The sequence below is a fragment of the Semicossyphus pulcher genome, unplaced genomic scaffold, assembly GCF_022749685.1.
Source record: "Semicossyphus pulcher isolate SPU_LCO1_2020_fin unplaced genomic scaffold, fSemPul1.0.p SCAF_7, whole genome shotgun sequence".
In the NCBI taxonomy this organism is placed as follows: Eukaryota; Metazoa; Chordata; class Actinopteri; order Labriformes; family Labridae; genus Semicossyphus; species Semicossyphus pulcher.
In genome coordinates this window covers 28,812,260-28,839,772 of record NW_027211748.1, presented here as the reverse complement: position 1 = coordinate 28,839,772, position 27,513 = coordinate 28,812,260, and the positions used below count along the sequence as shown (strand labels likewise).

Below are 27,513 nucleotides of genomic sequence, written 5' to 3'. Positions count from 1 at the left end.
TGAAGCTGTCAAAGTCCCGGGGAAGTTTTCACAAGTCTTCCTGCAGGTTAATCAGCAGGTTCACAACAAGTGTGAGAAGTGGTGCACAACACGAGAGGGCGCCTTCATCCTGCTAACCAGGATGTTTTCACTCTGTGTGCATGTTATAGTTAAGAGCATGTTTTTATGCACATCAGATACATTTATAAGGAAAACACTTGGATTGAAGGTTGAACTGATAACATGTTGGTGGTCAAAGGTCAAAGTTCAAGGTCACTGTGACCTCACAAACCATGTTTTTGGTTGTAACTTAAGAACTCCTACGCTAATTATGATACAAGTTTGCACAAACGTCCTCTTGGACTCAACAATCTGATTCGATTTTGGTGGTCAAAGGTCAAGGTCACTGTGACCTCACGTCCATCTCATTCTTGTGAACGCGATATCTCGGGAACGCCTTGAAGGAATTTCTTCAAATTTGCCACAAACGTCCACTTCAACTCAAGGATGAACTGTTTAGAATTGGTGGACAAAGGTCAAAGGTTAAGCCCTAAACCTGACTACACATAACACACTTTTGGCAATAAGAATTCATACGCAAATAACTATGACAAATGACAAGATAGGATAAGATGATAAAGTGATGCCATTTTATACCCAAAAGGTCAAAGGTCAACTTCACTGTGAAAACATAATGTTGGAGGAGGTTTAAAACTTCACTGGTGTGATGAAAACGTCACTTCGAGGAGACTTCTTTGAGCACAATTGTGAAGAAAATAGATGAGCATGTAATAAACGTCTACATTTTCCAGATCCATCCAGTCAGTACAGTCTGCAGGTGAGCTGCAGGGCCACATCATGTGGTGCATTCAGGTCCTCTGGCGATTACTCAAAATGACATGTTACATTTAACATGTTTTTCTTCAAATATGCTTAAAGGACTTCATATGAAGTCAGAAAAGGTTGAGGACGTCATTTCTTCAACAGCATCAATTTCTCTATTTGTCTTCTATTGTATTAAATTATTATCATCATTCAGTCAAACTGAACTTTAAGGGAAGCAGAAGAGCTTATTTCAAACACAAACCCTCTGATTCAAAGAACAGTTTCCCTCCTCAGGTTGAAATAAGTGTTTTTAAATGAGAAATGAACTCGATGGTAAACAAACACGAAGTATCGCTCTCACATCGCTCCTCTTCCTGGAATGAAACAGAGCTTGATAACCCCTCCCTCTTCTTCCTGCTCTCACACACAGCCAGCTCCACTCTGACTCAGATCCTTCCTTGTTCCCTCCCCTTCAGATCTACAGTTTGAGGATGGGTGTAACCAACCAGAGCTGACACTCACTGCACAAACACATGATGTGTAGATCAGAGCTCAAACTAGTTTTAGTGTTGAGGAAGTGAAACTCGGACAGTCGTTGTCACTGAGAGGTGAAATGGCGCAGAAAGGAGTTCAGCTGGACCGGGAAACCTTCTCTTGTTCGATCTGTCTGGATCTACTGAAGGATCCGGTGGCTGTTCCCTGTGGACACAGCTACTGCATGAACTGTATTCAAACCCACTGGGATACAGAGGATGAGAGGAGAGTCTACAGCTGCCCTCAGTGTAGGCAGACCTTCACACCGAGGCCTGTCCTGCTGAAAAACACCATGTTAGCAGATTTAGTGGAGGAGCTGAAGAAGACTGGACTCCAAGCTGCTCCTGCTGATCACTGCTATGCTGGACCTGAAGATGTGGCCTGTGATGTCTGCACTGGGAGAAAACTGAAAGCCTGCAAGTCCTGTCTGCAGTGTCTGGCCTCTTACTGTGAGAAACACCTGCAGCCTCATTATGAATCACCTACTTTTAAGAAGCACAAGCTGGTGGAGCCCTCCAAGAAGCTCCAGGAGAACGTCTGCTCTCGTCATGATGAGGTGATGAAGATGTTCTGCCGTACTGATCAGCAGTCTATCTGTCATCTCTGTTTAATGGACGAACATAAAGGCCACGACACAGTCACAGCTGCAGCAGAAAGGACCGAGAGGCAGAGAGAGCTCGGGGTGAGTCGACAAAACATCCAGCAGAGAATCCAGGACAGAGACAAAGATGTGAAGCTGCTTCAACAGGAGGTGGAGGCTGTCAATCGCTCTGCTGATAAAGCAGTGGAGGACAGTGAGAAGATCTTCACTCAGCTGATCAGTCTCATGGAGAAAAGACGCTCTGATGTGAAGCAGCAGGTCAGATCCCAGCAGGAAGCTGAAGTGAGTCGAGTCAGAGAGCTTCAGGAGAAGCTGGAGCAGGAGATCACTGAGCTGAAGAGGAGAGACGCTGACCTGGAGGAGCTGTCACTCACAGAGGATCACAACCAGTTTCTACACGACTACCCCTCACTGTCACCACTCAGTGAATCTACAGACTCATCCAGCATCAAGATCCGTCCTCTGAGGTACTTTGAGGCTGTGACAGCAGCTGTGTCAGAGGTCAGAGGTAAACTACAGGATGTTCTGAGGGAGACATGGACAAACATCTCACAGACAGTGACTGAAGTGGATGTTTTACTGCCACAACCAGAGCCCAAGACCAGAGCTGAGTTCTTACAGTACTCATGTGACATCACACTGGATCCAAACACAGCAAACACATGGCTGTTATTATCTGATGGAGACAGAAAAGCAACATTCATGAGTGAAGAACAGTCTTATTCTAGTCACCCAGACAGATTCACTGATTATAACCAGGTCCTGAGTAGAGAGAGTCTGACTGGACGTTGTTACTGGGAGGTGGAGAGGAGAGGAGGAGCAGTTTGTGTAGCAGTCGCATACAAGAGTATCAGCAGAGCAGGGAGGGGGACTGAATGTGTATTTGGATATAATGACAAATCATGGGCGTTACGTTGTAACAACAACAGTTATTACTTTAGGTACAACAATGTGAAAACTCCTGTCTCAGGTCCTCCGTCCTCCAGAGTAGGAGTGTACCTGGATCACAGAGCAGGCATTCTGTCCTTCTACAGCATCTCTAAAACCATGACTCTCCTCCACAGAGTGCAGACCACATTCACTCAGCCTCTCTGTGCTGGACTTTGGTTTCTCTGGTCTCCTGGATCCACTGCTGAGTTGTGTAAAGTGAAATAGACAGAAGTCATGTAAGGGACAGCAGGTTAACTTCTGTGTTTTAATTCTTCAGCTTGATTTTTATTCATGTTTGTTGCTGAGAGCTGATTGTTGTCACGTCTTTGTCACCTGTCAATCAAACTTGATGGGCGGTACTTTGACGTCTTCTCATGTGTTCTGTAAATGAGCTCCTTTAAGTGACGCTCCTTCCTGTGTCTGTTTAGCCATGGAGGCTTTCACTGCTCATGATGATCGATGTTCACCTGAACTGACATTTCTCTGCGTGAAAATAGAAACTTCTCTCTGCTCTAAATGTTTGTTGATTGTTTGTATTGATGCGTTTATATGCTGTTGTTTCTGTTGTGATTCATGAGTGTGAAGAGAGAAAGCATCAGACCTTTCTTTAACGGACACATTTTGTTTTCACCACTTTGTACATTTGTAGAAAATCTATAATCACATTGATATGAAAAAGTTTTGTTGCTTTTTAAACGGATGAAAAATGTCCTCTGAGGTATTTTAAACCTTCAATGATCATGATGAAATCAATAGTTCAGATTGTGGTCAAACAAACTGATGGTGTGGATGAAGTGAATCTGTTGATGAAATCAGGAACAAGAATCATTGAACAGACTTTACTGATGTGATGTGTGAACAAACTGAACTTTGACATCATGAATAAACAAACAGGATCAAAGTGTTTCCTTCTCGTCTTCATTGGTTGAAAGCTGTCCTCGATGCTGTGAGTCTTCTCAATATCACTTTAGTTGCTGCAGTTTAAAAAGCCCGGGTATCTTACTTTGAAATATAAATCTTTGCAGAATCCAGAGTCTCTCCTGAAAAGAGACTCTGGATTCTGCAGCTCAAACTCCCACAGTTGTGATTTCAAAATTCCAGATGGTAAGAGAAAGACAGGGTGACAGAGAGGGGAGTCAGAGGGTGCCGTCTTCTCTGCCTCAGCTTGATCAGATAAACTGCAAACTTCCAGGTTTGAATCCCTCAGTGGATGTTTTGGATCCTAAAACCTGCAGCTCTCAAAGGAAAATCATTAATCTTCATGTGTTGTTTGTCTTTATTATTAGTACGACTAAGGAGACAGCTAAATGTGTGAAGCATGAAAGCAAATGTATTCAAGTATATTGTATTATATGACACTGAATCGTATCCTATCATATCTTATTAGTTTACAAGAGATCAAAGTCATCTTAAACCGACAATCTCTAAGATTTCAGTTTTTTTCTCTTGGGCGCCACCTAGTGGTGATAAACGGTGGATTTTCACTTCTTGTTGAAGTTGTATCTGTAGTCATCCATCTTTTCTTTGTTTGTTCAGCCATAGTAGATTACTGTTTACTCGCAACACTTGCAGAGAGCGGAAAAGCAGCCGCTTAGCTCCGCCTACCCTCTCTGGCAGACCAACCACTGCTGGCTGATGGGAAACGCGTCACTAACTGGACGCTTGGGATTTTGTCTGCAAAAGTGGCCACAGACAGCCAGTCTGTAATACTGCAAATGCAAAGGCTTTCATCAGTGGGCCATCGGCTCAGTCACCATCGTGTTGCCTCATTCGGTGACAGAAAGAGACTTAACAGACATTTACATGAAAACTTAAAGATTACTACTTTAACTTTAAACCCTCATATTGGTCTTTCCTTCTACGTCTGATCACAGTGAATGTGTGCAACGCTGGTAAATGTTACGTCGGTGACGTAACGTCTCTTAAAACGTGGCTGTTGGTCACAATTTATTTCATAAGAGTATTTTGACAACATTAACAGTGTTCCTGATATTAACCCTATATTTGATCATTTAAATATTCACATTTACACTACACGTTATCCTCTGGATAGATTGGAATCATGGACTGTTTAAAGAGATGGCCGACATGACAGCTCTCCAAAAGTGAAGCCAAGATGGAGACGCGTCGTCCATCTATACGTACAGTCATTGGAATAAACTAGAGATGCACGATATTGGATTTTTTGCAGATATCCGATATGCCGATATTTTTAAACCTCTTTGTTGATTTCGATACCGATGTATTCGTTTTTTTCCACCTACTTGCAGAGAACATCAGGTCTCCCCTGTAGTGGAATTGATATTATGCCTTCTCTTATTGTAGCGGCCAAAAACTGCCATACCGCACACATCTTAGCCCCTTCTTTGACGGAAGAGGCGCTATACAAAAGGTCACATGTCTGAGCGCACCTGAATGCAGCATCCCCCCGAAACACGGCAGTGAGGGAGACATGCCCGGACCTGTTTACTGCACCTACTACGGAGACATCAGTGATCGCAGACAGACTCTTTTTATCGTGTGTGCGTCCATGAATATGTAAGTTAGTTTTGCACTGATGTTGATGTTACTCTCATAAGCGTCGGCTTTGGCCGCGAGTGTATTTTTGGCGTGTTTGATGTTAAGTCAGTAAAATGACGAGAATGTGAGCTAACTGTTAGCTAGGTAAGAGTTGTGAAAGTTGTTTAACTTCTGTTCATCGGCTCGAGTTTCTGTGACTGTTTAGTCTTTATTTGTATATTGTTGATAACTTTGTGTAGGCAGTGCGCACGCACACACGCGCCGAGTAAATGTCGTAGCATTACGTCAAGCTGTTTAGGGAATCATGCATTTAGGCAGAATTAAAGCGTCGTTTTATCAGCGGAAAATATCGGCAGAAAAACAACACATCTGCCGATGCCGATAAGTCCTTTTCGAGCCATAATCTGCAGATACCAATAACGTGCCGATAACATCGTGCATCTCTAGAACAAACTGTTAAAAAGTGGCCAGAGAAAAAATATAAAAATCTGCAACATTACGGACACATTTTTCACAGACCTGCTCAGAAAAGTCCAAAAAGACGAGACCGTGGCTCCTCAACAGTGCCTAAATCTTTATTTTTCAGTAAGCTACATTTTTTTTCTCCAAATTAGACAGTTTTACATCATGACACAGAGTAACTTAAATTATCTATAGCTGACATGTACGCTTGATTCCAGTCTCGATGGAAGAATAGACCAAAAAATAAAATAAAAATCAAGACGAGAAACAAAAAAAAGAAGCCCTCTTGAACGCAGCCTCCATCCCACATCTGTTAAAGGTGTCGTTAGGCAAAGTTAACTGTCCAAACCCCAACACGATGGGGTCATCGATTGTCCACAGCTGTTAGCGTAGCACGGTACGAGTGTTAATGAGTTAAACCACAGTGAGTTGATAAAGACATCGAGTCTTGTTCCAGTCAGTCGGTGTGCATCCGTTATTATTTCTCTGAAAGAATCAACAACCACAAGGGGGTCCATTTTTACCACAAGATGCAACCCTTGAGGAAAAAAATAAAAGTGGCACTGTCAAAACGGGCGAACAGGAGGGAGGAGACGGAGAGCTGAGGCGACCGAAAGGCTGATATGAGGTGTGATGCTCCGTGTGGAAGTCCATGAGAAGAAAGGAGCTCCTCAAAACGCCACAACAGGAGCGTTTGTGTGAATGATACAGGAGAGGTGTGCGCAACTCGCGGCCGCCAGAATGAGAGATCCCTTGGAGAGCGGTACCATGCAGTCTGAAGGTACCGCACTTCAGAAAAGAGTCACCTTTGCATGGGTCTGGAGTTTTTCTGGGTGGTACATTTTATTTAATCCACACATGCACACATTCACAGTTCAGGGATGCCCAGTTTGTAATCAGCGTCTCAAAAGTTAAGAGGTCAAACATGCCGCGACCTCTGCAGGTAACGACCGCAGAGTTACAACGCACGAAAACTGCTCCTACAGTCAGTGGTGTCACATTGTAGATTTCTCCACATGTGAGAAGTCTTTGATGGACTTTCAACAACAAGAAAATCACATCTTCAAATAAAAAACAAATAAAACACAAAGCCCGAGATGGCAAGCGCTCAGCTATGTACAGGTTAAACTGCCCAGTAAAGACAAAAACAACAGTTGAGTAATGGCACAGTTATTGGTTTTCTTTGCCACATCAAAATGCAGTCAGACATGTGATCAAATGGTTTAAACAGACATCTCAATCTGCGCATGTTTCTGTTCTGTATGCGCCAGAACACTCGCTCTGAAACACGTAAAAAAACTAAACAAAACTGTGATTCCAGTTGAGCCTCTGCTTCCCCCAAAAACAAAACAAAGAAAAGCCCAAAAACAAAATGATGTGTACATGTATTTCTCAGGAGAGGAAGAGATGAAAGCTGATGAACATGAGCAAGAAACCTTCAAAGGACAAATCAGCATGAAAAAGGTAACGACACGACAACGCTGAGCAGGTTTCAATGCTGTTATCAGGCTGAGCGGATGTCTGTCGGGTAACTGCAACGACACCCTGGTGGTGATTTTTCAGCTCAACCTGCAGCGATGACGGCTAATCCGACTTTTCCCTCAATTCCCCCCCTGAAATTTGCCGTCACCTTGCAGGCGGCTACATGAATTAATCTCCCACCACGAGTGTCGTTGAAGCTGAACGTGTGAAATGCCTCGAAATCTGCTTCAAATGTGCTTTACTGTGCTCCGTTTTCAATATGGGAGTCAAACGTCAGATCGCCTTGAAGCACAGCGTGTCTGAAGACAGAAGACAAAACTGGGACGTGTCCATCAGGCATCGCTCTTTTTAGCTGGCTCAAGGAGGTGCAGCTCGTAGAGGAGTGAAAGGTCATACCGACGTCAGCGTGTCGATATATGTGGCGGTAATGAAGAGAGCTGAAGTCCTGCAGAATTTACGACAGATTCTCTTTCAACTGTTTGAAAAGCTGAAGAAAAGTGCGGTTTTCTTTCCACATTCAAGCAAGAGCTAGACCCGACCCCTAGGTGGCAATTTATCCCCAATCCAACTTGTGTTTGACTCGAGGGGAGCACTCAAATCGAGCACTGATTAGGCACGGACATCATTTCAACCTGGCCCGACTCTGCTTCTGGATCAGTCTGATGTAAAAGGACCCGAGTGTACCTGTGAGACCTCTACCGCACAGGACAGTAAAATCTGAACCCCCCTTTATCAATCAGGCTCAAATACAGCAGCGTTCAACAACTACATCTCCCATGAATCTAAGCCAAACATGATTTCTGAGCTAACAAGAGGAGGTGGGTGTCTAACGTTGAAGTGCAGTAAGCTGGCGTGCAACGTCTGCTCTGATTTGTAACCTTGTTTGGTCAGATTGTTGCTCATTTACGGCTAAATTCTGCCAATTTTACATTTGATTACGTTTTTTTCTGAATAAATGCAAATCCTTTTTGTTTTTAAAGGACGAACACGTTTCCTCTTTTCAAGGTAAAAAGAAATCAAGAATATACGGTTGAATACAGTTAGAAATGTCCTGGGAGTTCAGTGGAGAAAAAGCATTCCACTGTTAGGTGTGTTTGTTAAACACAGAGCGTGAATCAGGATATGATTAGCCTAGCTTAGCATAAAGACTGGAAACGGGGAAACAGCTAGCCTGTCTCAATCTAAGGTTTAAAAATGAGCCTAACAACCCTAAAGCAGGAAACGTATAAATCAAGAAACAAACAGCAAACATTAATTTAGTTACATAAGGGAACTATTTCTGCTCATTTCAGCATTTATGTTCATGCATGTATTTAGCAAAACAACTCTTGTATAAATGAGCTTTTAGGAGGCCCATTTTTCATCAAGCTAGCTCTTCCCCGTCTCTGTGCTAAGCTAGGCTAAACTCATCCTGACTCTAGCTCCATTCACACGAGAGGATGTGATCTTTTTGTCTAACAATGACAAAGTGCTCAATTTTTACCACCACACAGTAAAAATAGAGACTCATTATTGAACATGGAAAGAAAACCACAAATTAAGTTTCAGCATTTAAAAATGAAACATCATCATGAGGCAGAACTTCAGCTCTCTGTCTTATTAGTTATACCGACTAACATTAGATATTGTCATGCTGCCCACCTCGCATGGACACAATGCAGTTTGATTATAGTCATAAGGCTGCGTCACAGTACATTTAATTGAGTATTAGTGTCATTGTCTACATGTGACTGTTTCCCCCTGGAATTATTGCAATTCTGTTGGGAAAGCATGAACACTTTAAAAGCCTTTTAATGCAGCTTTAACCTTTTAATTTTCTTGGTATTATAACAGCAGTTTTTCAGGAAGATCACTTTGCACGTGCGGTTGCTGCTGCTGCACAGTGACGGCTAAAAATCTGACATGTAGTGCTTTTTTTTTCTCCAGCCAGAGCTTAAAAGAGGATGTTGGTGGACACGCAGCTTTGTTTTTAGGATGCTTGTCAGTACCACAGGCTCTTTCCAATTAGTGCACAGTGAAAGAGGGAGGGGCTAAGGGCACACCTGTACACTCAACCGCCCACACAGGTAGGACAAAATGGAATGAAAGACAACAGGGAAAAAAAGATGTACAATCAGACAGCCTGCCCACCCTGCAAAGTGGAGCAGAATTCAAGCTCCGCACACCCAAACTAAAAATAAAAAGTTAAACAAAAATATTTCAAAAAGCACAACATTACGTTTTTTTATATCCTACATCCAGCTCGATAGCGACATTAATAGTTCAACAAGATCAATATATTTTTATAATCATTTTAAGGTACCTCTTATATTTTTCTGAGTATTTACAACTGTACAAGCAAAGCACACACTTCAAAGTGCACAAATTTAATACAGTATTGACTAGTTTTGCATTTACAAGGTTTATAATTTCCCCCGAAAAAACAACAACCTGAAACTACAGAACAAGAAACAAAAGGAACAATCAAAAGTTTTCTTTTCGTACATTTTACAAAAACAGAACAGAAAGAAAAAGCTGCTCGACTTGTCCTCTCTCTCTCTCTATCTCTCTCTCTATCTCTCTCTCTCAGTAAGACTTGTGACGTCTGTTACCACTTCATATTTTCCTCGTGTCACGCTTTGTTTACATTTTGGGGATTTTTTTTTGTGAAAAGAAATAAACTCTATGCTTGTCTTGTATAAAAGTTAAGGCAAAGTCATTTTTCAAGTTTAAATAAAATTCAAGTTTCTCAAACACTGGATGGAATTTTTTTCTTACATTTTGCGTATACATAGAGACCGCGATGCATCTCTATTTTTTTCGTCTCGCTAAAAAGAAAACTTAACGATATTTCTCGTGGAATAAACAGCATTGTTTATAAATAAGTGGATATGGTGCGTTTTTATCTCTTTTTCCATTTCCACCGATGAGAAAAATAGAAAAACAAAAATAATCGATCCATCCAAGTGCATCTCAGTCCTTCCAAAAAAAAAATCTTTTTTTTTTTTTTTAGCAAACTCAAGATTTAGCGTCCAAATCAAAAGCAGCTATGAGCAGGAGTACAGGCTTGTAAATGAAGCTTTCCCTTCTCCACACGGGCTCCTGTTTTCTCTTAGTGGGATTACCCAGAATGCTTCTTGTTGCAGGAAGACTTTGGCGAGACATGCGAGGTCCCACGTCGTGTAGGTTAATATTGTGTCTATAGTACAGTGGTTTTTTTAAAAGAATGTTTTGCATGAGGTGATAACTTCAAAAGATAAACCAGAGCACACCGCAGATGCGCAGGGAGGGAAATGCACTTCAAGTCCGTCACGTTGCAAAAAAAAAAACCTTTTGACACTTTATAATTTAAGTTTCATCATTCTTCTGTCATTTGGAGCCATTTGAAAACACGTGTAGCAACATTTTCACCACTCTGCCAGCCAATTATGTTATTAGAATACAGTAAAACATCCAAGACTTGGTTGGTTATCTGCCGAAGTGGCTGCTACAGTGACAGACCCTCCAACCAAAGCTTAAGTTTAACAAGTTTCCTCCCTGCATCTGAATTCTTACTACTTCACTCTGATGACGACGCAAAGTGGTCCACCAGCTCCCAAACAAACAGCTCACCTGCCAAACATGACACCAGTAAGTCCCGTAAAGCGAGAGTTTGTGTGGTTGGTAGCGTCGGCGTCTCCATACTGAACCACACTGACGACTCAAGGTGAGTAAAAGATGTAAAAAAAGGTTGTTCTCATCTTTTACTCTGTGCTTTAACTTTAACGACTGTCAGGCACATTTCTCCCAAGAACAAGGGAGTGAAGCAGTAAGAGAACTGTGTGCTTTGGGCAATCTTTCAGAAACGTTTTCTTTGAAACCGTTTTTAACTCAGGACAAATCAAAGTGTGCAAACTAGAAGAAACTGAGGCGGGAGCATGCGGACAGAAAACAAATAAACACCTGTGTTGAAGACTCGCACCAAGGAACATCTTCACTCTGCAGACTGATTCGACACGGCTCTTCTCTGATTGCACTCCTGCTGTAAACCCACCGGCTCTCATCTGCCTCCTCACGCTTTGTTAATGTTTGAATTTTTAAAGGATGTTTGGTTCAACACTGCTCACACGAGCCCCAACAGGACTCCCAAATAAATCTCTTTCACACTCCAACATGGCAAACTACATTCCAAAACAACCCCGCTCATCATTTACCTCCTCGTTTAGTTTCAGCCCAAATGTTCAAGGTCTATTCAGCTTCCTCACTTTCCATAGTCATCATTTTTTACCATCTCTCTCTCAGTGACAATCGTGTTGATACAGAACCAAAAAGGCCAAAATCCAAACCACTGCATGCCTATAAGAGCGCCAACTCCTTTAGCGATAAAATTAAAATGATTTAACCAGCCATGACATCAGAGCAAGCTGGACAACTCTTTCAACGTCGACCTTCCCTACAGTGTGTTCAACAGGCAACGACAAGGCAGAGCAACACAAGCAAAAGGCTCCAGCGATCAAGTCGACAGAGAGGTTGTTGCCACGTTCCTCGGGTTGATTTTATCCTGGAAAAACTGAATGTGCATTTCTTTGTTTTTTCCCCCTGCACCTCTCAAGATCAATTCCCTTTTTGCACTTCAGGTGGGATCATCTAAAACATTCGCCCTCCAATTGTGAGAAAACACAGACAGTGCAAATAAAGTTCTGTTAATGTAAAATCAAGGTTTTCTACAAACGGTATTAGTTGAGCTGTAGTCAACAGATTCCAGGATTTGACGTCGAGCAACGCACCCTGAAGAAAGAACTACAAACATCCCGACCTGCCGACCTTTGTTGCCAACACTCTGAACTGGCGCCCTCTCTCGGTGCATTTTTGACAATGCAACACTTCTCGTCTCAGGAAGAGTCCTTTTGTCTCAGCAGCCTCCTGCTTCTCACCTGTCACAGATGGGAGCTAGTGTTCATGTCCTCCTTTCCAATAACAGCTCACAGGTGTTTCCCTCACTTCCAGACTGAACTGCTTTAGATGAGAAGCCCCCCTCTGCGTCGGCCTTTGACAGTATGTGCCCGATAGTTTTATTCCAGTTTTTATAAAGAAACCAGAAGAGAGGAGATCGTTGAAGCTGGAAAGCTTTCCCAAAAATGCAATGGCAAGAAAATGTTTGCCTCCCCTGACTCATTAGACGTCTTCACACACACGGCGTGCTATTGAAGAAAAAAATAAAAAAACACACCTTCATAGGTCAACTCTGGTATTCTTTCATCTGGGCCCTATATTTACACATTTTGGAGCATAAATGACGATAACAGGTATTGGAATCGCTCCAGTGGATTCCAGTTTGTCTGCTTGTTTTTGCCACCCAGTCTCAGATTGTAATACTAAGTGTCGGACAACATTACAGAAGGATCCCGACAGGGATAAGCATCTAATATTAAACAAAAAGGGTCTCTTTCCGTCCGGATCCTTTCCTTAATGTTGTTGGACACTTTGAACAACAGTCTGAGCCAGTCAGTGCTTTGGTGGACATACTCAGATTGGGCAAGTTGGCCCTCAAAGATTACATTGATTTCAACAGTAACAATTCCATTTTTTCCCACCTATTAGTCATCCACGCCTTAAAATGTTTAAACACAGGGCCCAGGTTTACAAATATCTGATTTCCCCTTGAAACGACTTCCAGAAACTTCTAATGGACAGGTACATTTTGGCCTGTAACAGTGGCCTCCATGTCCAAATAGTCTTTAAGCAAAGATATGGTTGCAGTCGTCCACATGGACGTCCTGTCCCGACTCCAAAACAGCATTGATCTCCCATGAGCCAATAGACAAGCTAAGCGCTATAGCTATCAGGTTAGCAGTGTTAGCAACAACAAAACAGCAGAGGAAGTTGATTCTTTACAGAGAAAACGATCAGAGGAAGAAAATGCTGGAGGAAACCTCAGCAATGATTACCAGCAGCAGCTGTACCGATAGTCGACAAAGCTGAGCTCCTAAAAAAACATCAACAAACAAAAGATGTAAAAATCCACAAAAATCACTTTGAAGCGATGTAAACCAAATGATCCAAATCTTGTTGTAATGAGATTTAGCTGTAAGATCTTGCATATGGATGTGAATATGTATTAAAAACACATTATGACCCATAATTAGGCTACATAAAGGATGCACAACGGTGCCACTGAACACACAAACAAACCCCTCACTATGAGAGCCAACAAAGGTGGAGTCTGTTGTAACCACTCTTTCCCATCATCCACCGGGGGTGGGGGGGCTTTCAACAATGCCCTGCTGCGGTTGTGCACACACAAGACTAATTTAATCCCACAAGGCCATTCGGACAGAACGAATAAATTTCAGTGTTGTCTGTGCCAACTTACAGGCTGACACAACTACGTAATGCAAAAAGAGAAAATAAGAAATAAAACTGAAAATAAAAAAAGCAAATAAATAGAATAAAAGAATGAAACGGTGCTCTACATGCACAGTAAAGTGCTTTTTGTCTGCAAGCCCTGATCCAGAAAAGAAGGCGTCCTCTATGCTTGTTTGTGACGGGTGATTCTGGGATATAAGTATTGAGTAGCCCTGACTTATATTTCCTTTTTTTAAACGCATCTGTGGAGCGTAGTTATGGGAAGAGGTCGCCCTACTGCGGCGATTTGGGCGGGGTGTGGTGGGGATCTTTGCTGGGGGTTTTCCCTGGGTGTGGGGGCGGTGAGGCCCACCGCCCGGCCGGCCTTCGGGCCTCCCTCGGGGGTCTGCCCGAGGTGATGGCCGTTGAGCCGGCTTTGGAGGAGGGGGGGTATGTCTCTCTGGCCTTTGCCTCAGCTGCAGGGGTGGAGGCTTCAGGGCACTTCCGCTCCTCTCCTGCAGTGGCGGAGCAGGCTGGCTTTGCTTCCTTGGGGGTCGGCGGCTGCTGTAATGTCGGGGCGTCCTTCACTCGCTGGCAGATCTCAGCGTAGGAGGGCTTCCTCAGCTCCTGGCAGGGGAACAAGATCAACAACTGAGTCAACACCTGTTCACTGCTCTTCTACTCTAATTGACACATTTATCATCAATGCATATCCTCTTTCAGCGACTAATGCAAGTGTAGTAGTGCGATGTTGTCAATTTATGAAGAGTACATTTGGGTGGAGTTAAATATGGATAATAGGTTTGAGAAATGTATCTTTAATCGAGGGTCATGCTGACTTTGATCTGTGATTAAGATGTGCGACGGGGGAAGCACTTCAAAGGACTGAGGTGAGGGAGGGGAACAAAGCAATAGAAGAAATCAATACTGACTGTGGCAGCACCGTTGACTTGCACTGATTTGCTTGCAGTGGACAGCGTGCCGGGAACTCGCTCCACAGACAACTGCGCCTCCTTCGGCTTTGCCTCCGTCACCTTCACCTCCCTGAAACAAAAAAGCACAAGAGGCAAATCCAAATCAAGAAGCTGGAGAAGAGGTAGTGAAACCAAACAGATGATCACATGCATATATTAGAGGAAGTCTGTCAGAGTTCTTTTATTCTTTTAGCATGTGAAAATACAAAGGAAAGAGGTAAGTCTCTTCTTATCAGAGTAACACATGTTGCATATCCAGGACTAGATTTGTTCGTTTAATACAAAACCTCTACGGTCAGATAGGCCTGGGCGGTATCCGTTTTTTCATCCCGTAATACCTTCGTGCTATAGTACCGGGCTTTTAGATATATGAAGATAAAAAGTGCTGGAGAAATGCAGAGCGGCTGGTTGGAGGGGGAAGTCACTTTCACACGTTTGACATTGTTGTGCAATTACTTGGACCCGTCTTGCTACACAAAACAGAATTATATGAAATGTTAACATAAATTATACGACTTGCAGATCTTGAAGACGCACACAAGTGAAAATAACAGCTTTATTGGTCGCTGATCTCTTTTCTCTTCTCTCTCTCCGCACGGCGCGTGCCTGTTTCAAGTTTCCAGTGCTCGCTCCGGCTGTAACTCTCTGGAGCCTGACGTAGTACTAAAGCTACATCACCTCTCTGATCAGGTATAATCCCAAATTCCTCTCAAACCGGGGCAGAGGTATTTTTCTTTTTCACCGCTTGTGGTCGCCATCTTTCTCAGCTCTGCCGTTCACCCGTTCCTCCAGCAGTAGCCTGACCTCTGCTGGCGCTTGCTGTGCATTACAACACATCACCTCTACAGAAAATCTGCATCAGTTTAATAGAAAAATGAGCGTCTGGATTTACAAAGTACCCTGGTATACCATGATACCGCCCAAAACTACTGTCAGTTTTTCCTTTTTCAACAAGAAGTTAAATACCAGCTCCAGTGATGTTTTGAGACATATAAAATGCTCTGCTTGAAATAATAAAATTGTGTCTGATACGTCTTTTTATGAAAAATATGTTTAAATACTTTGTAAAAATCCTCTCAAGGAATCTCCTCCTTCTCCGTCATTAAAAAATCCTGAATCTGCATAGGCCCCGCCCACTATGCAAATGTTAAACTGACCTGTCCGTCGCGAAAACAAAACATGTCTCTGCCATCGTTTAGTGGCAGCTTGCTGAAACTCAGCGAGCTGGAAATGTAGTAATAAGTAGTAGTAACTTTAACGTTGGTCGTCAGTGAGTTTGCAAACATTACGATGACGGTTACAGCTGGCTCGAGCATCACCAAAGTGGTTGCCATAGGTTGCACATAATGATATGCGTAGCGTCACCCCGTCCATTAACGGGATTGGCTCCTTCGGTTTGTGACGTCTCAAACCTGCCGATCTGAAAACGTGTTGTTCAGCCTGTCCTTGGTACACCGCAGTAAAAGCAGACAGGCCCAGCCATGGAGATGACTGCTGATGTTGTCCCTGATATGTCTTGTAGCAAATGAAAAACACCGCATGGAGATGTTTACAAGGTTAAACACTGGATTTTCACAGGAGGGGGTCTTTAAAGATTGTGCTTTCTGTCGGATTTTGTTTTCCCCATGCTGCCAAAAGGTGTGCTCGTTTTATAACCAAAGACTGAACTGCTCTGATTTTTACACACCTCTGCAGTCACCAGTGGGTCTTTCCAGTTTATATTAATTCTCAGGTAAATCCTTTAATATCATTGGCTACTAGGTATGTTAGAAAAACTGTTAAGATTGGCTGATATCTCGTACTTTTTTTTATCATGTAATATGCCTCTTTTTGTAAATGTATATGAAAAACACCTACACCTGCTGCCCTAAAACAGTGGATAGAGTCTACGTAAACACCCAGAGATGTATCTCACATTCAACATCATCAGTGTGGTTCTTACACTGCTGAGACGGAGGGAGCGGGACTGTGTGGCGGGCCGGCGGAGGGTGTCGCGGTCGGGGCTGAGGCTGGGGTCGAGGCTGGCGGTGAGGGCTGGAAGCTTGTGGGCATCGGGGAGGTGGGGGACCGAAGAGGCTCTTTGGGGCCCGCTGGGGAGAGAGCTCCTCCAGTACTGGAATCAGCACTTACATTCTGCAATAAAACGAGGTAAACAGGCAGAAATATATGTGAGGTACTGAAGCAAGCTGTTTTTTACCCTCTTTTTTATTAGTAGTAAAAATAAGGTTATATCTCTGTGTAACTAGCTAGCTTCAGTCCTTACCCGTTCCTTGGGGGTTCCAACGACTACACTGCTGGCCAGCCTGTTGTCGAACACGTCGTCAGTCTTGAGCTGGCCGGCTGCTCCGGGCAGGGGTGGGAAACTGGAGAGACCCAGCTCGAAGCTCGGAGACGGGGGTTTGGGAGGCGGAGGCGGCGACTGAGGCGTCACTCTCTACATGACGACAACCAAAACAGAGTCAGCATAAAGTTTGGTGATGGAGAGAAACAAGTCAGACTACTCTGTGAGCGCCGACAGCTTTTGACTCATTATAATAATGAGACTAATGTGCTTAATAACATTACAGGACAACTATCGTTTCCTTTATATTAGCTCTCCATAAAGAGAAAAGCTAAATTAATACCAAACTTAATTAAAGATATAAAGAAGGCTTCATTAGAATGAGGAGCAGGACACCAAAAGGATACTTACTGTAAACTTTTCGTCCCTCTTTTTCCTAGAAGCAGAAACATTTTTCCTTTAAGAAAGAGAACACTTCAATTTACAAACATCCATTCTATCTGAAACAATGACTACACCTTGCACACTGTCAACAAAAATAAAGGAATTTTCATCTTTGACTAAACAACCTGCAGTTACCCGCCTCTGTCTCAGACTGAGCTGTCCTTTTTGACAGTGTTCCAACATACACAGATCAGCCATAACATTATGTCCACCTGCCTAATAATGTGTACGTCCCCTTTTGCCGCCGACACAGCCCTGACCCATCGAGGCATGGACTCCACTAAACCTCTGAAGGTGTGCTGAGGTATCTGGCACCAAGACGTTAGCAAAAGATCCTTTAAGTCCTGTAAGTTGCGAGGTGGGGCCTCCATGGATCTGACGTGTTTGTCCAGCACATCCTACAGATGCTCCATTGGATTGAGATCTGGGGATTTTGGAGGCCAAGTCAACACCTTGATGCACCCGGCCACCCACGTGATGTAAAAGAACATGTGATTCATCCGACCAGGCCGCCTTCTTCCATTGCTCTGTGGTCCAGTTCTGATGCACACATGCCCATTGTAGTCGCTTTAGGCGGTGGACAGGGGGTCAGCATGGGCACCCTGACCGGTCTGCAGCTACACAGCCTCATACACAACAAACTGTGATGCTCTGTGTGTTCCGACACCTTTCTATCAGAACCAGCATTAACTTTTTCAGCACTTTGAGCTACAGTAGCTCTTCTGATGGATCAGACCACACAGACCAGCCTTCACTCCCCACACATATCAGTGAGTCTTGGCCACCCATGACCCTGTCGCAGGTTCACTGGTTTCCCTTCTTTGGACCACTTTTGGTCGGTACTGACCGCTGCAGAGCCGGAACTCCCCACAAGAGCTGCAGGTTTGGAGATGCTCGGACCCAGTCGTCTAACCATCACAATTTGGCCCTTGTCAAAGTCGCTCACATCCTTACACTTACCCATTTTTCTGCTTCCAACACATCAACTTCGAGGACAAAGGGTTCACTTGCTGCCTGACATATCCCACTCACTCACAGGTGCCATTATAACGATATAATCAATGTTACTTACTTCAGCAGTGGTCAGAATGTTATGGCTGATCGGTGTAAATGATTTTGCATCAGAGACAAAAACACGTTTTCACAATTATTCAAGGTACTTTCTGTTACCTCTAAATAATGTCATAACTGTATTTATATACGTTCCCCTGCAGAGCTTGTAGAGTTAGAAACAGATCGTTCAGACATATCATCAGTCCCGTTGAAACATTAAGCTGGCTGTAATTCTTTTGCTGAAACTATACTTCACTTTTGCACAATAGTCTGGAAAAGGAAAGCAAACGTGTAGAGACGGAGTGAAAACCATGATACGTCCGAGTAAACAGGAAGTCTGACAATCTCTTTCAGGTCTAAAGTAGGTGTGTCACGATTTGATTGTAAATGGAAATGTGTGTTTTTAGTTTCAACATGTCAAAATGTCAGATATGATGCACGTATTTTCACATATTGAAATCACATTTTGTCCAGTAGAACCTGATGAACAGATGACCTGATTTTAAAATATTTAAACCTGAAATAAAATTGTGAAAATCCTATCACTTAATTTTGTCTGTTAATTTAAGTTACTGACGTGCGATTTATAATCTTGAAAGCATTAATAAGAGCATCTATGTTTAACCGTTTCTACAGATGCTATCATCAGGATATGATTTCAGCATCAGCTTTGAAGAGTCATATTTCTTTGTCATACATTTTCACACCTGTTTAGTGCCGTTATATAGACACAGCAGTGTGTAGGGGCACAGACTTTTCTCATGCACTGCGGCCGTGTTTTACCTTCCTCGTCCGATACCCAGGGAGTAGTCTGTGGTAGTGGGCTCAGTAACTCGCCCCGTGCCCACGGTGTCCCTGCGTGGGAAGGCTGCAGTGGAGGGTAACCTGGTTCTTGGCTGGCTGGTGGGGAGTCGCATCGGCGGACTGCTGCGAACCCCGTTGAGCCTCTCGCTGGGGAAGCTGGGAAAGAGGCCCGGGTTGTCGAGAAGCCCTGTGCTGCGGTCTGCTGTCGGGACTGTCGGCCTCAAGTGAGGTTTACTGTGATTCCTGCAGGAAATAGGGACACGTGTGACATAAGAGGCATGATCATGTTCATTTCAGAAATTAAATTAAATTTCATCAGACTTGTATACTGAACAAAATGCCCCTAATATGGGTGCAACATGTGAGAAGTTCAAAACTAGTTAGACTGAAAAACAATGACAATTGAAAATAAAATGTTATTAAAGTGCTTCAACTAGATTTACAATTTAAAACACCAATTTCACAATACGTTGACCCTGCTAAGACTGTACTTTAGAAAACTTTGCATCTGTTTTTGAATTTTCTTCCTCCATGTTAAAGTAACAATCTCAAAGTTTTTCATGTAAATAAATGTCTGTTAAGTCTCTATCTATCTCTGAATGAGGTAACACAATGGTGATTGAGCCTGTGGCCCACTGATGAAAGCCTTTTTATTTGCAGTTTATAGTATTATTACAGACTGGGTGTCTGTGTCGACATTCATAGAAAAATCCCAAGCGGCGCCCAATTAGTGATGCGTTTTCCATCAGCCAGCAGTGGTTGGTCTGCCAGAGAGGGTAGGCGGAGCTAAGCGGCTGCTTTTCCGCTCTCTGCAAGTGTTGACGTGGTAACATTCATTGTCTAAATCCCGATCTCCACACTCACAGACTTTGAGGCGCGTTCCCGCTAAGTGTGTGAGTGCTTAGTGCTGTCCCACTGTCAAATCAACAAGTGCGCGAGGGCTCTGATGCGGACTTTTAAACGCCAAATTGCAGACTTTCCGTGAGTCTGCATATCTGCAGACTTTCCTTTGGTAGTTACCCAGAGTTCATAGCCAACGTGGTGACGTATACAAACGTGATTGTCCAACCCTCTACTACATGTAAACAAAGCAAGCATGGACGGTGACGGTAATCGCAAATACGCTTATTTGTCAATGACAACTGTTAATTATACGTACAAGATATTTACAAGTTATATACAAATACGGACATAAGAAGGTGGTATTTGCACAATGTAACTTTCTGTGTGTTTTATGTCTATTGATATGTGGCACAGATACTGGTAAAACAATACTCTTGTTCCTCTCACTTGTTCCTCTCTTCTTTGTGACTGAAACACACAGATACACACCTGTTCCTGGGTGAGTAGTGTCTGACGGTGAGGGGGGACGACGCTGGTTTGAAGCTGTGAGATGTGGTGAATCCATTGATGAACTGGTTATTGTGAAATGGTGCAACCTGGTAATCAGAAAACAGATTCACCCGCTGCATTAACAGGTAGTCAAAAAGGCATATTAAGGTACACTTTTTGCAGTGAGACCTGAGTGCAAGAGGAAAGTAAGTTACCTTAGACCAAACACTTACATTTGATCGTTTAAAGTCAGGTTTTGAATGAACTATCAAGTAGTTAAAGCGGCCAATTCCCAGAGGCGTTTAAAAGAGTCTGTTTTAATTTAAGACCAAATAAGCCTCCAAATCTAAGATACAATCTATACAACTAGATGAAAAAAAAAACACCAAATTAAAAAGTTTAAAATATTTTAGAAGTAGAATAACCTGAAACTCTTAAGTATAAATTCTCTATTAAACAATCATCCAAAACCCATAAAACAAAAACAGTCTGGGAACATTATTTTTCTTTTATCTTTTTCCGTGTACATAAGAGGGAAACTGATCCCATAATACATTTGACCCTACAGCAGGGTCAGAAATAAACTAAAGCACTCGTCAAAAGTTGTACAGAGACAAATTAAGCAGATTTTTTAGATTTTAAAATGTAGATAATTTAACCCTTTTTACAAAGATCATATAATACTTAGAAGACTTTTTAATTTGTAATTCCAAATGACTGTATTTTTGTTTGTAGGTCCTCCGGCTAATTCTTACCAGTGTGGGGTCGATGAAGCTGTGTGTGGCGGACCAGGCCTGCGGCGTGATGAGGCTGTACAAGGGGAACTGCTGCTGAGGGCTGTAAACCGGCGGGATGTAGTAAGATGTGTAGCGCTGCTGGGCGTATGGGTTTACCTCCACCGGCCGGTAACCGTTCTTTGGCATGAAAGTGTTGATAGCGATTGCCTTTGCCTTTATCCTCGCCTGGTAGAAAGAGCAAAAACAGGACGGAAAATAAGACGTTTATACTGCACATTTCTGAAACATTAAAGGAAAGACACATTGGAAAGAAACAACAAATAGTGTTTAAGTGTTTGCAGGAAAGTCAAAAAAGCAACCTAATCCTCATTAAAGTTAGTTAAATCCAGAATATAAGACGCAGCCTGTTTCTGGGGGTATTCCAGAGGGAAAAAAATAAAGCTATTTAATAATAAAATAATAAAGTCTGGTAACTTTCCATTGATGTGAGCATCAGAATCTGTCAAGCTATACATCACCGACCCCAGAAGATAAACTCTGAGACACTTTGTTTCACAGATGCAGGTATCCTCCCTTTCCTCCCCTCACAGACACAGTATTGTCTCAGCACCCATCAAGGCCACAGAGCTGAGAGGCCTCACAAAGAGGGCACACAACCTGCACCAACAACTGTAATAAACTTTAGGTTCACTGAGGACATCTCATCCACCACGAACTTTCGTTCAACTCGGGACAATTTACACATGCACACGCAAGCAGACGGGATCATTGGTGTGTGCTAACACCTAAAGGAACACCCACGCCCTCTGCTCAGAGAATAAATATAAGAGCCTCTTTTCTCCTCCTCTTCTTCTTCTCCTCTCTCTAAAGCTTAACAGGTGGAAACCCTGGGAATTTCTTAGGAATCCTACCTAAATCCGTTAAAGGAAAAAGGCAAGGTTTTACCTTCACTGGAAATTATTCTAGCAAAAACAGACTTATAGCACCTCTCTGAAGGAAAAACTGTGCGTGTGGAAATCATATAGGCACACAAAAATCTTTGAATAAAGAAAATTAACTGAGAATAGAAAAAGAAAATCTCTTCTCTTTATTTCTCTGAATGGTGATTCAACTCTTAAATAACGACTGTTTTCCAAAGAAGTGAGTGTATGACCCTCCCAGCATTCTCCCTTGACAATTGAGGTTGTTAATAAAGCCGCTTTCCCACTGGTCAAAAAACCCGCTAACACTCGGCTTTTTTGGTTACAATCGGTAATAAGACCCGGGTTATTATCGCCTCGGCTCCGATCGCCATCAATGGGAACACAAAACCTGTGTCGACGCGCTAATCTCTTCCCCCTGCTCTGTCGGTAACTTCTCCACCCGTCTCCGTCCAAGCGGTGATCGAACATCATTCCAAATTTGTCTTTTGAGTTTGATAAACAGACTGAATGAGTAATGAGTACATTAAAGACCTAGCCACTGTAACATATTCACTGTTTACTAAGAAAGGAAAACAAATATGATGAAATCACAAGTAGAAGAAGCAGTAAAGAATTTTTACTTTTATCCTGCACTTACAAATAATTTAAACTTTAAGCAGCTTTGGTCTATATCCTTTTGGTTGCTTAATTACTTATTAAATATGACGACTAATAGACAAATATTAAAATGTATGTAAGTACTACATTACAGTTGTTGTTTATCAAATGTACAGGGGCTTGTTTTTGGTACTGACAGGCTCAGGTTGTTAATCCAAGTGTCTGACAACATCACAGAAAGAAACTCGCCCCTTACATCACTTTCCTTGAAGCCACCAGACTCCATTTACAAACACAGTAATTTTACCTCGCAGAACACAGGAGTTAAAGGTAGACCAGTTTGTCTTTTTGTGTTGTTGTGTGACTTTGGTGTTTTTATAAGGGCAGGCTGAGGTTTAACATGACACCACTACACAAACAAAAGTAACCAGTCATGGTCGCTGGACAGGAGCAACTCTTATCTTCAAGGTAAAATAACAGTTTTTGTCAGTGGAGCCTGGTGGCTTTAAAAAGAGAGGTTAAGGGTGGCAACGACAAGCACTTTTAGTGGATGTGCTTTGATTTGCTCATTTGCCTACAGGGATTTTGTGCAGCCATTACAAAACGTTTTACTTAGACCTGTAAATATGTAAAAATAGATTTCAGGTTTAATCTCCAAGTAAAGCATCATTTTTAACACAAGAGTAGATTTGGTATTTAATTAAGGTTGAAATACGGTTACGGACTGTATGCAGTGTTAGTGAATTAGGTCGACATTTAGTTTGACATTGCTTGGTCAGTATGTTGGTACAAACAACAAATATTGTTAACAGTTTTGGAAAAAAGCACGAGACAAGTGTAACATAATTTAACCTACCTTTATGGGCTTCCCTTGGAAGGTCTTTACCTCCTCACGGAGATACTGATATGCCTTTATGAAGAGACAGTGAACAGCACGGCGTTAGTTAAGCAGTTTTAAGAAACTGAAACACAAAGGACAACTTGATTCATCGCAGTAATCGTAAGACTACCTGGACAAACACTCAAACAATCTTAAACACAATGTTGGGATAATAAAACAAATGGAGCACATCAGAGAGATAAATTAGTTTGAAGAAAAAACGGGCCACGGAAGCTGAGAAGGAAAATACAATGTGGGCTTGAAGAAAAAACCTTTCCAATCCAATCCTGTATCTCTGTGTTAATAACTCTAAAGTTAAATGGCAACTTTATTTAAAGTTTTCCAGAGCAAAAATCTATTTTCTACAACGTCTTTTTCGGGTCATTGTAAAAAGCAAAACAAAAACTGAGCCGAAGGAGAAGAGGAATATTCAGAGAAAAAACTTAAAAATTAGATATTAAAGTCGCAAATTTACCAGAAGAAAATGTGCAAATTTGCAAAAATAAACTAGTAAATTTATGACATTATAAAATCTGAAATTTGCAAGAAACAAAAACTAGTTAAATCGTGTTTATAGGAAGCTTTTTGAGCCACGACCCCCGCAAAAAACAGGCTGGGGTTCACGGCCCCCTCCCTTGATTCACCTGTGTCTCTTCTCTGCCCTGTTGGCTCTGCTGCTCACACAGACGTGCATGGCACGGAGCTCAGAGCATATTTAGCCTGTTTTCTCTGCACACAAGAAGCAGCTTCATAGAGGAGAAAGACTGAGCGACCCTCTGCTGCAGAAACACACGGTCCTATGCTCCCCGTTTGCCCCAGAGGTTACCATCACACATGACAGTTACCCTACGACCTCATGACGGATATTAAAAGGAAACAAACCTGCATTACAGATTAAAAAATTACAAAACTACTTTAATCAATTTGGCATTTCTAAATTTTATTACAGAAACATGAAAAGATGCAAAAACTTGGGCCGGCATAGTTTTTTCTCTGAATATTTCTCTTCTCCTCTGGCTCCGCTTTTTTTCTACACTGGCCCTAATACGCCCATCTAATTTTCTGTGAAACATTGAACATTTTTTGAGTCATCTTGTAGTCGGGCTGGGTCACATAAAACTACCTATATCAAAGTGATTTGGGGCGACTAGCTACTCCCCTTGTCGGTGCCCGATCTGTGCCGGCTGCCTGACCTGTTCTACAGATACAAACTCACATTTCTGCCCAAAATGTCCCACGCATGTGTTGAACATTTTACTTAAATTGATACTTACATTTTTTTTTTACTAAGTTTTATAAAAACCCACTCAAAAACTATATTTTTGAGATAAATAAAAAAAACTAATCACAAAACACAAACAAGAATAGAAGCGTAAAAGACACATAACGCATTAATCAAATAGCAAACACTCCACCAAGTCGTAAAAGAATTTAGATTGATGCTGGCACAAGTTAGTTGGATGTCCAACTAATATTTTTGGTCATTGTAAGAACACCTTGCACGACAAAATAGAAGAGAAAGAATTATAATGACTTAAAGCCACTAAAGAGATTGTCTTCTGCACACATGCTCTGACTTTAGCATGCAGGACGTGCACTGATACCCTGTCTATTAACTTCATTAACATTTCTAATAGAGCTTTGTTGAGGTCCCTAATTAATCCTTCTGACATAGCAACACAGGTGAAAGCTCAGCTCTATATCTGCAGCTCTATTTTGTGCTGTTTGCTAGGACAAAGCCAACTAATCGGACAGAATTTAAACCCACCAACATGCTCTGTTTCACTCTGAAACACATCACATTACTAACTTCCCTTTCACTGGAACTTAGAAGAATATAATAGAAAATAAATGATCTTCTCTGATGTGTTACCTGCTGTGCATCTGCTTCTGATTCAAAAGTGATGAACCAGTTGTCGTTGTAGGCAAATTCACAGTTGATGAACTTGGGTAAGTTGTCCCCTTTAAAAAGAGCCTCGACCTCCTGCAAAACAGGAGAAGGTGTTACTTTAGTCATTACACATTACAAACATTTATTTTCATCGTGACTATGCACCAGTAAATAACAGTTAAACTAAACTAATCAAGTAATACGTCAAAGGAAAAAGTATCACTTAGTTTGACATTAAACATTTACATCAAAAACAACTTTCATTCTGTGTGTAAGCATGTTTAATGTCTGGTGTGTTAACACATTAAAGTGACTGAGCTGTATCCACCCTGTCACTGAACTATGGTCAATACTGGCTGCAAAGAGAAAAAAAAGATGACTACAGCCGTAATGTCACTGTTTGTCACTGTTTTTATACAGTCCATGGTAGCAAAAGAGGGCATCTGGTTGGGGATATGGGCCGGACTAGGGATGTCATTGGCTAACCCTAACCACCGAGAAGATTTTGAACCGGTTACGCATGTTGGTCTACGTACACGGTCAGTGATGGCTCGTCAGTCTGGTCTATTTTCTCTGCAAGGTGCGAGCCACTTTGACATGAAAACACACTGGTAATGTATTGTAAACGATATAAAGAATGCAATAGTGATTCATTATTTGTTGATTGATCCGATACCAAAACATAAAAAAGCAGCGTGTCGGAAATGTCAACATGCATGTCAGTTTCAAAGGAACACTTCATTAAGTTGCGTGTGGTTCTTGTGCAGTCGTGGTGCCGACATCAAATCCCTCAGAAATGGCTGATTGATTGACTTACGATCACTGCGGGATTCAGTTCAGCTTTTTTCCCGAAAATGTTTGAGAAAAAACAAAACATAAGATATAAGAGGAAAACTGGAACAGCCTATTCTCTGAGATTATAAGGTCATGTTAGTTTGTCGTTTATGCGTGCTTTATTCACATTAAAGGCGCTCGCTCTCTTCACTTCCGGTCTATGTCGCTCAACCACAGCTGCTCTCTCTCTTTTGCTCTTGGCAGGTTTGGGTTGAAAACTGATCGTAGATGTGTTTTTTTTTCAAATCTTCGGTACCTTTGGGTGCTATCGAATGTTAAAATAATGGATTGTATCATTTAAAACATGGCATTCAAAAACCTAATTAGAAACAATATTTCTTAATATGGGCATAGTGCGAAATTCCTTAAGGACGGACAAAATTCCTTTCCTGGAGGAATTCTTTCAGCAGAGAAAGGGGTAGACTGAAGCCTACATAAACAATATCAATGATTACTTAGTCTTACTTTGTTGACTCGTGCTGGGAGAATCACATGACAGACAATTGTCTCCATGGACAGAAAGGACCATCTTGTTGTGGCCTCAGTATAAATAAAACACAGTGCACATCCACTAACCTCTATGGGCGTGCTCTCAGGAACCTCTCTGAGGATCACGATGCAGCGGTTCTGATTGGGTCGCACCTTCTCCCCCTTCTCATCCACTTGAACCAATGGCAGAGCTGGAAGTTTGAATGAAAGAAGGACGTGCAGATGTTTTTAAGTTGGGGGGGGAAAAAAAGCCATTGAACCCTTTTACTATTGGTTGATTAAACAGCAAATTGTTAATGAACGTTATCCTGAATTTCAGTGTGAAAGATTGAATAGACACAAGGTCTCACATTAGCACAAATTAGCTACAGTTTGTGTAGAAAATCACATTACAGTTTATGTACAAAATGTTGACAATGCTCACATCGCTCTCTAAAATAAACGCTTATAGCCAGATAGCATTTATGATAGTAGTAGTACATTAAGTATTAATCGAACACAAGCAGGTAAGACTGCTCGTTGCCCTTTAATAACCTCTCCGGGGAAATCAACTCAAAGCTCAGGCTGATAAAAATTCACTGTGTGTGCTATGTTATGTTGTCTTCCAGTCTTCTCATCTAAGTCCTTCTTTACTTCAA

The 27,513-nt window shown here is 42.1% G+C and overlaps 2 protein-coding genes across 4 annotated transcripts in view; one reads left to right on the top strand and one right to left on the bottom strand.

The window, feature by feature from the left end:
• The first annotated feature begins 1,384 nt into the window (after positions 1–1,384).
• Positions 1,385–3,770, top strand: LOC138611078 (tripartite motif-containing protein 16-like). The gene has a single exon (XM_069683988.1). The coding sequence runs from the start codon at positions 1,418–1,420 to the stop codon at positions 3,092–3,094; it is 1,677 nt and encodes a 558-aa protein (XP_069540089.1). The 5' UTR covers positions 1,385–1,417; the 3' UTR covers positions 3,095–3,770.
• A 2,178-nt stretch (positions 3,771–5,948) lies between these two features.
• The window catches only part of larp4b (La ribonucleoprotein 4B), a 51,222-nt gene continuing 29,657 nt past the window's right edge, over positions 5,949–27,513 (bottom strand). For 2 of the 3 annotated variants that reach the window (XM_069684436.1, XM_069684438.1), the window contains 11 exons: positions 26,963–27,066; positions 25,535–25,645; positions 23,638–23,691; positions 21,280–21,486; positions 20,525–20,631; positions 19,172–19,435; positions 17,303–17,348; positions 16,874–17,044; positions 16,553–16,743; positions 14,569–14,680; positions 5,949–14,263 (listed from right to left, as the gene is read on the bottom strand). In XM_069684436.1, the coding sequence (XP_069540537.1) occupies positions 13,931–14,263; positions 14,569–14,680; positions 16,553–16,743; positions 16,874–17,044; positions 17,303–17,348; positions 19,172–19,435; positions 20,525–20,631; positions 21,280–21,486; positions 23,638–23,691; positions 25,535–25,645; positions 26,963–27,066 (1,700 nt within the window). In that variant the 3' untranslated portion in view covers positions 5,949–13,930. The remainder of the gene's footprint in view (positions 14,264–14,568; positions 14,681–16,552; positions 16,744–16,873; positions 17,045–17,302; positions 17,349–19,171; positions 19,436–20,524; positions 20,632–21,279; positions 21,487–23,637; positions 23,692–25,534; positions 25,646–26,962; positions 27,067–27,513) is intronic. The other variant, XM_069684437.1, reaches the window with a different exon arrangement.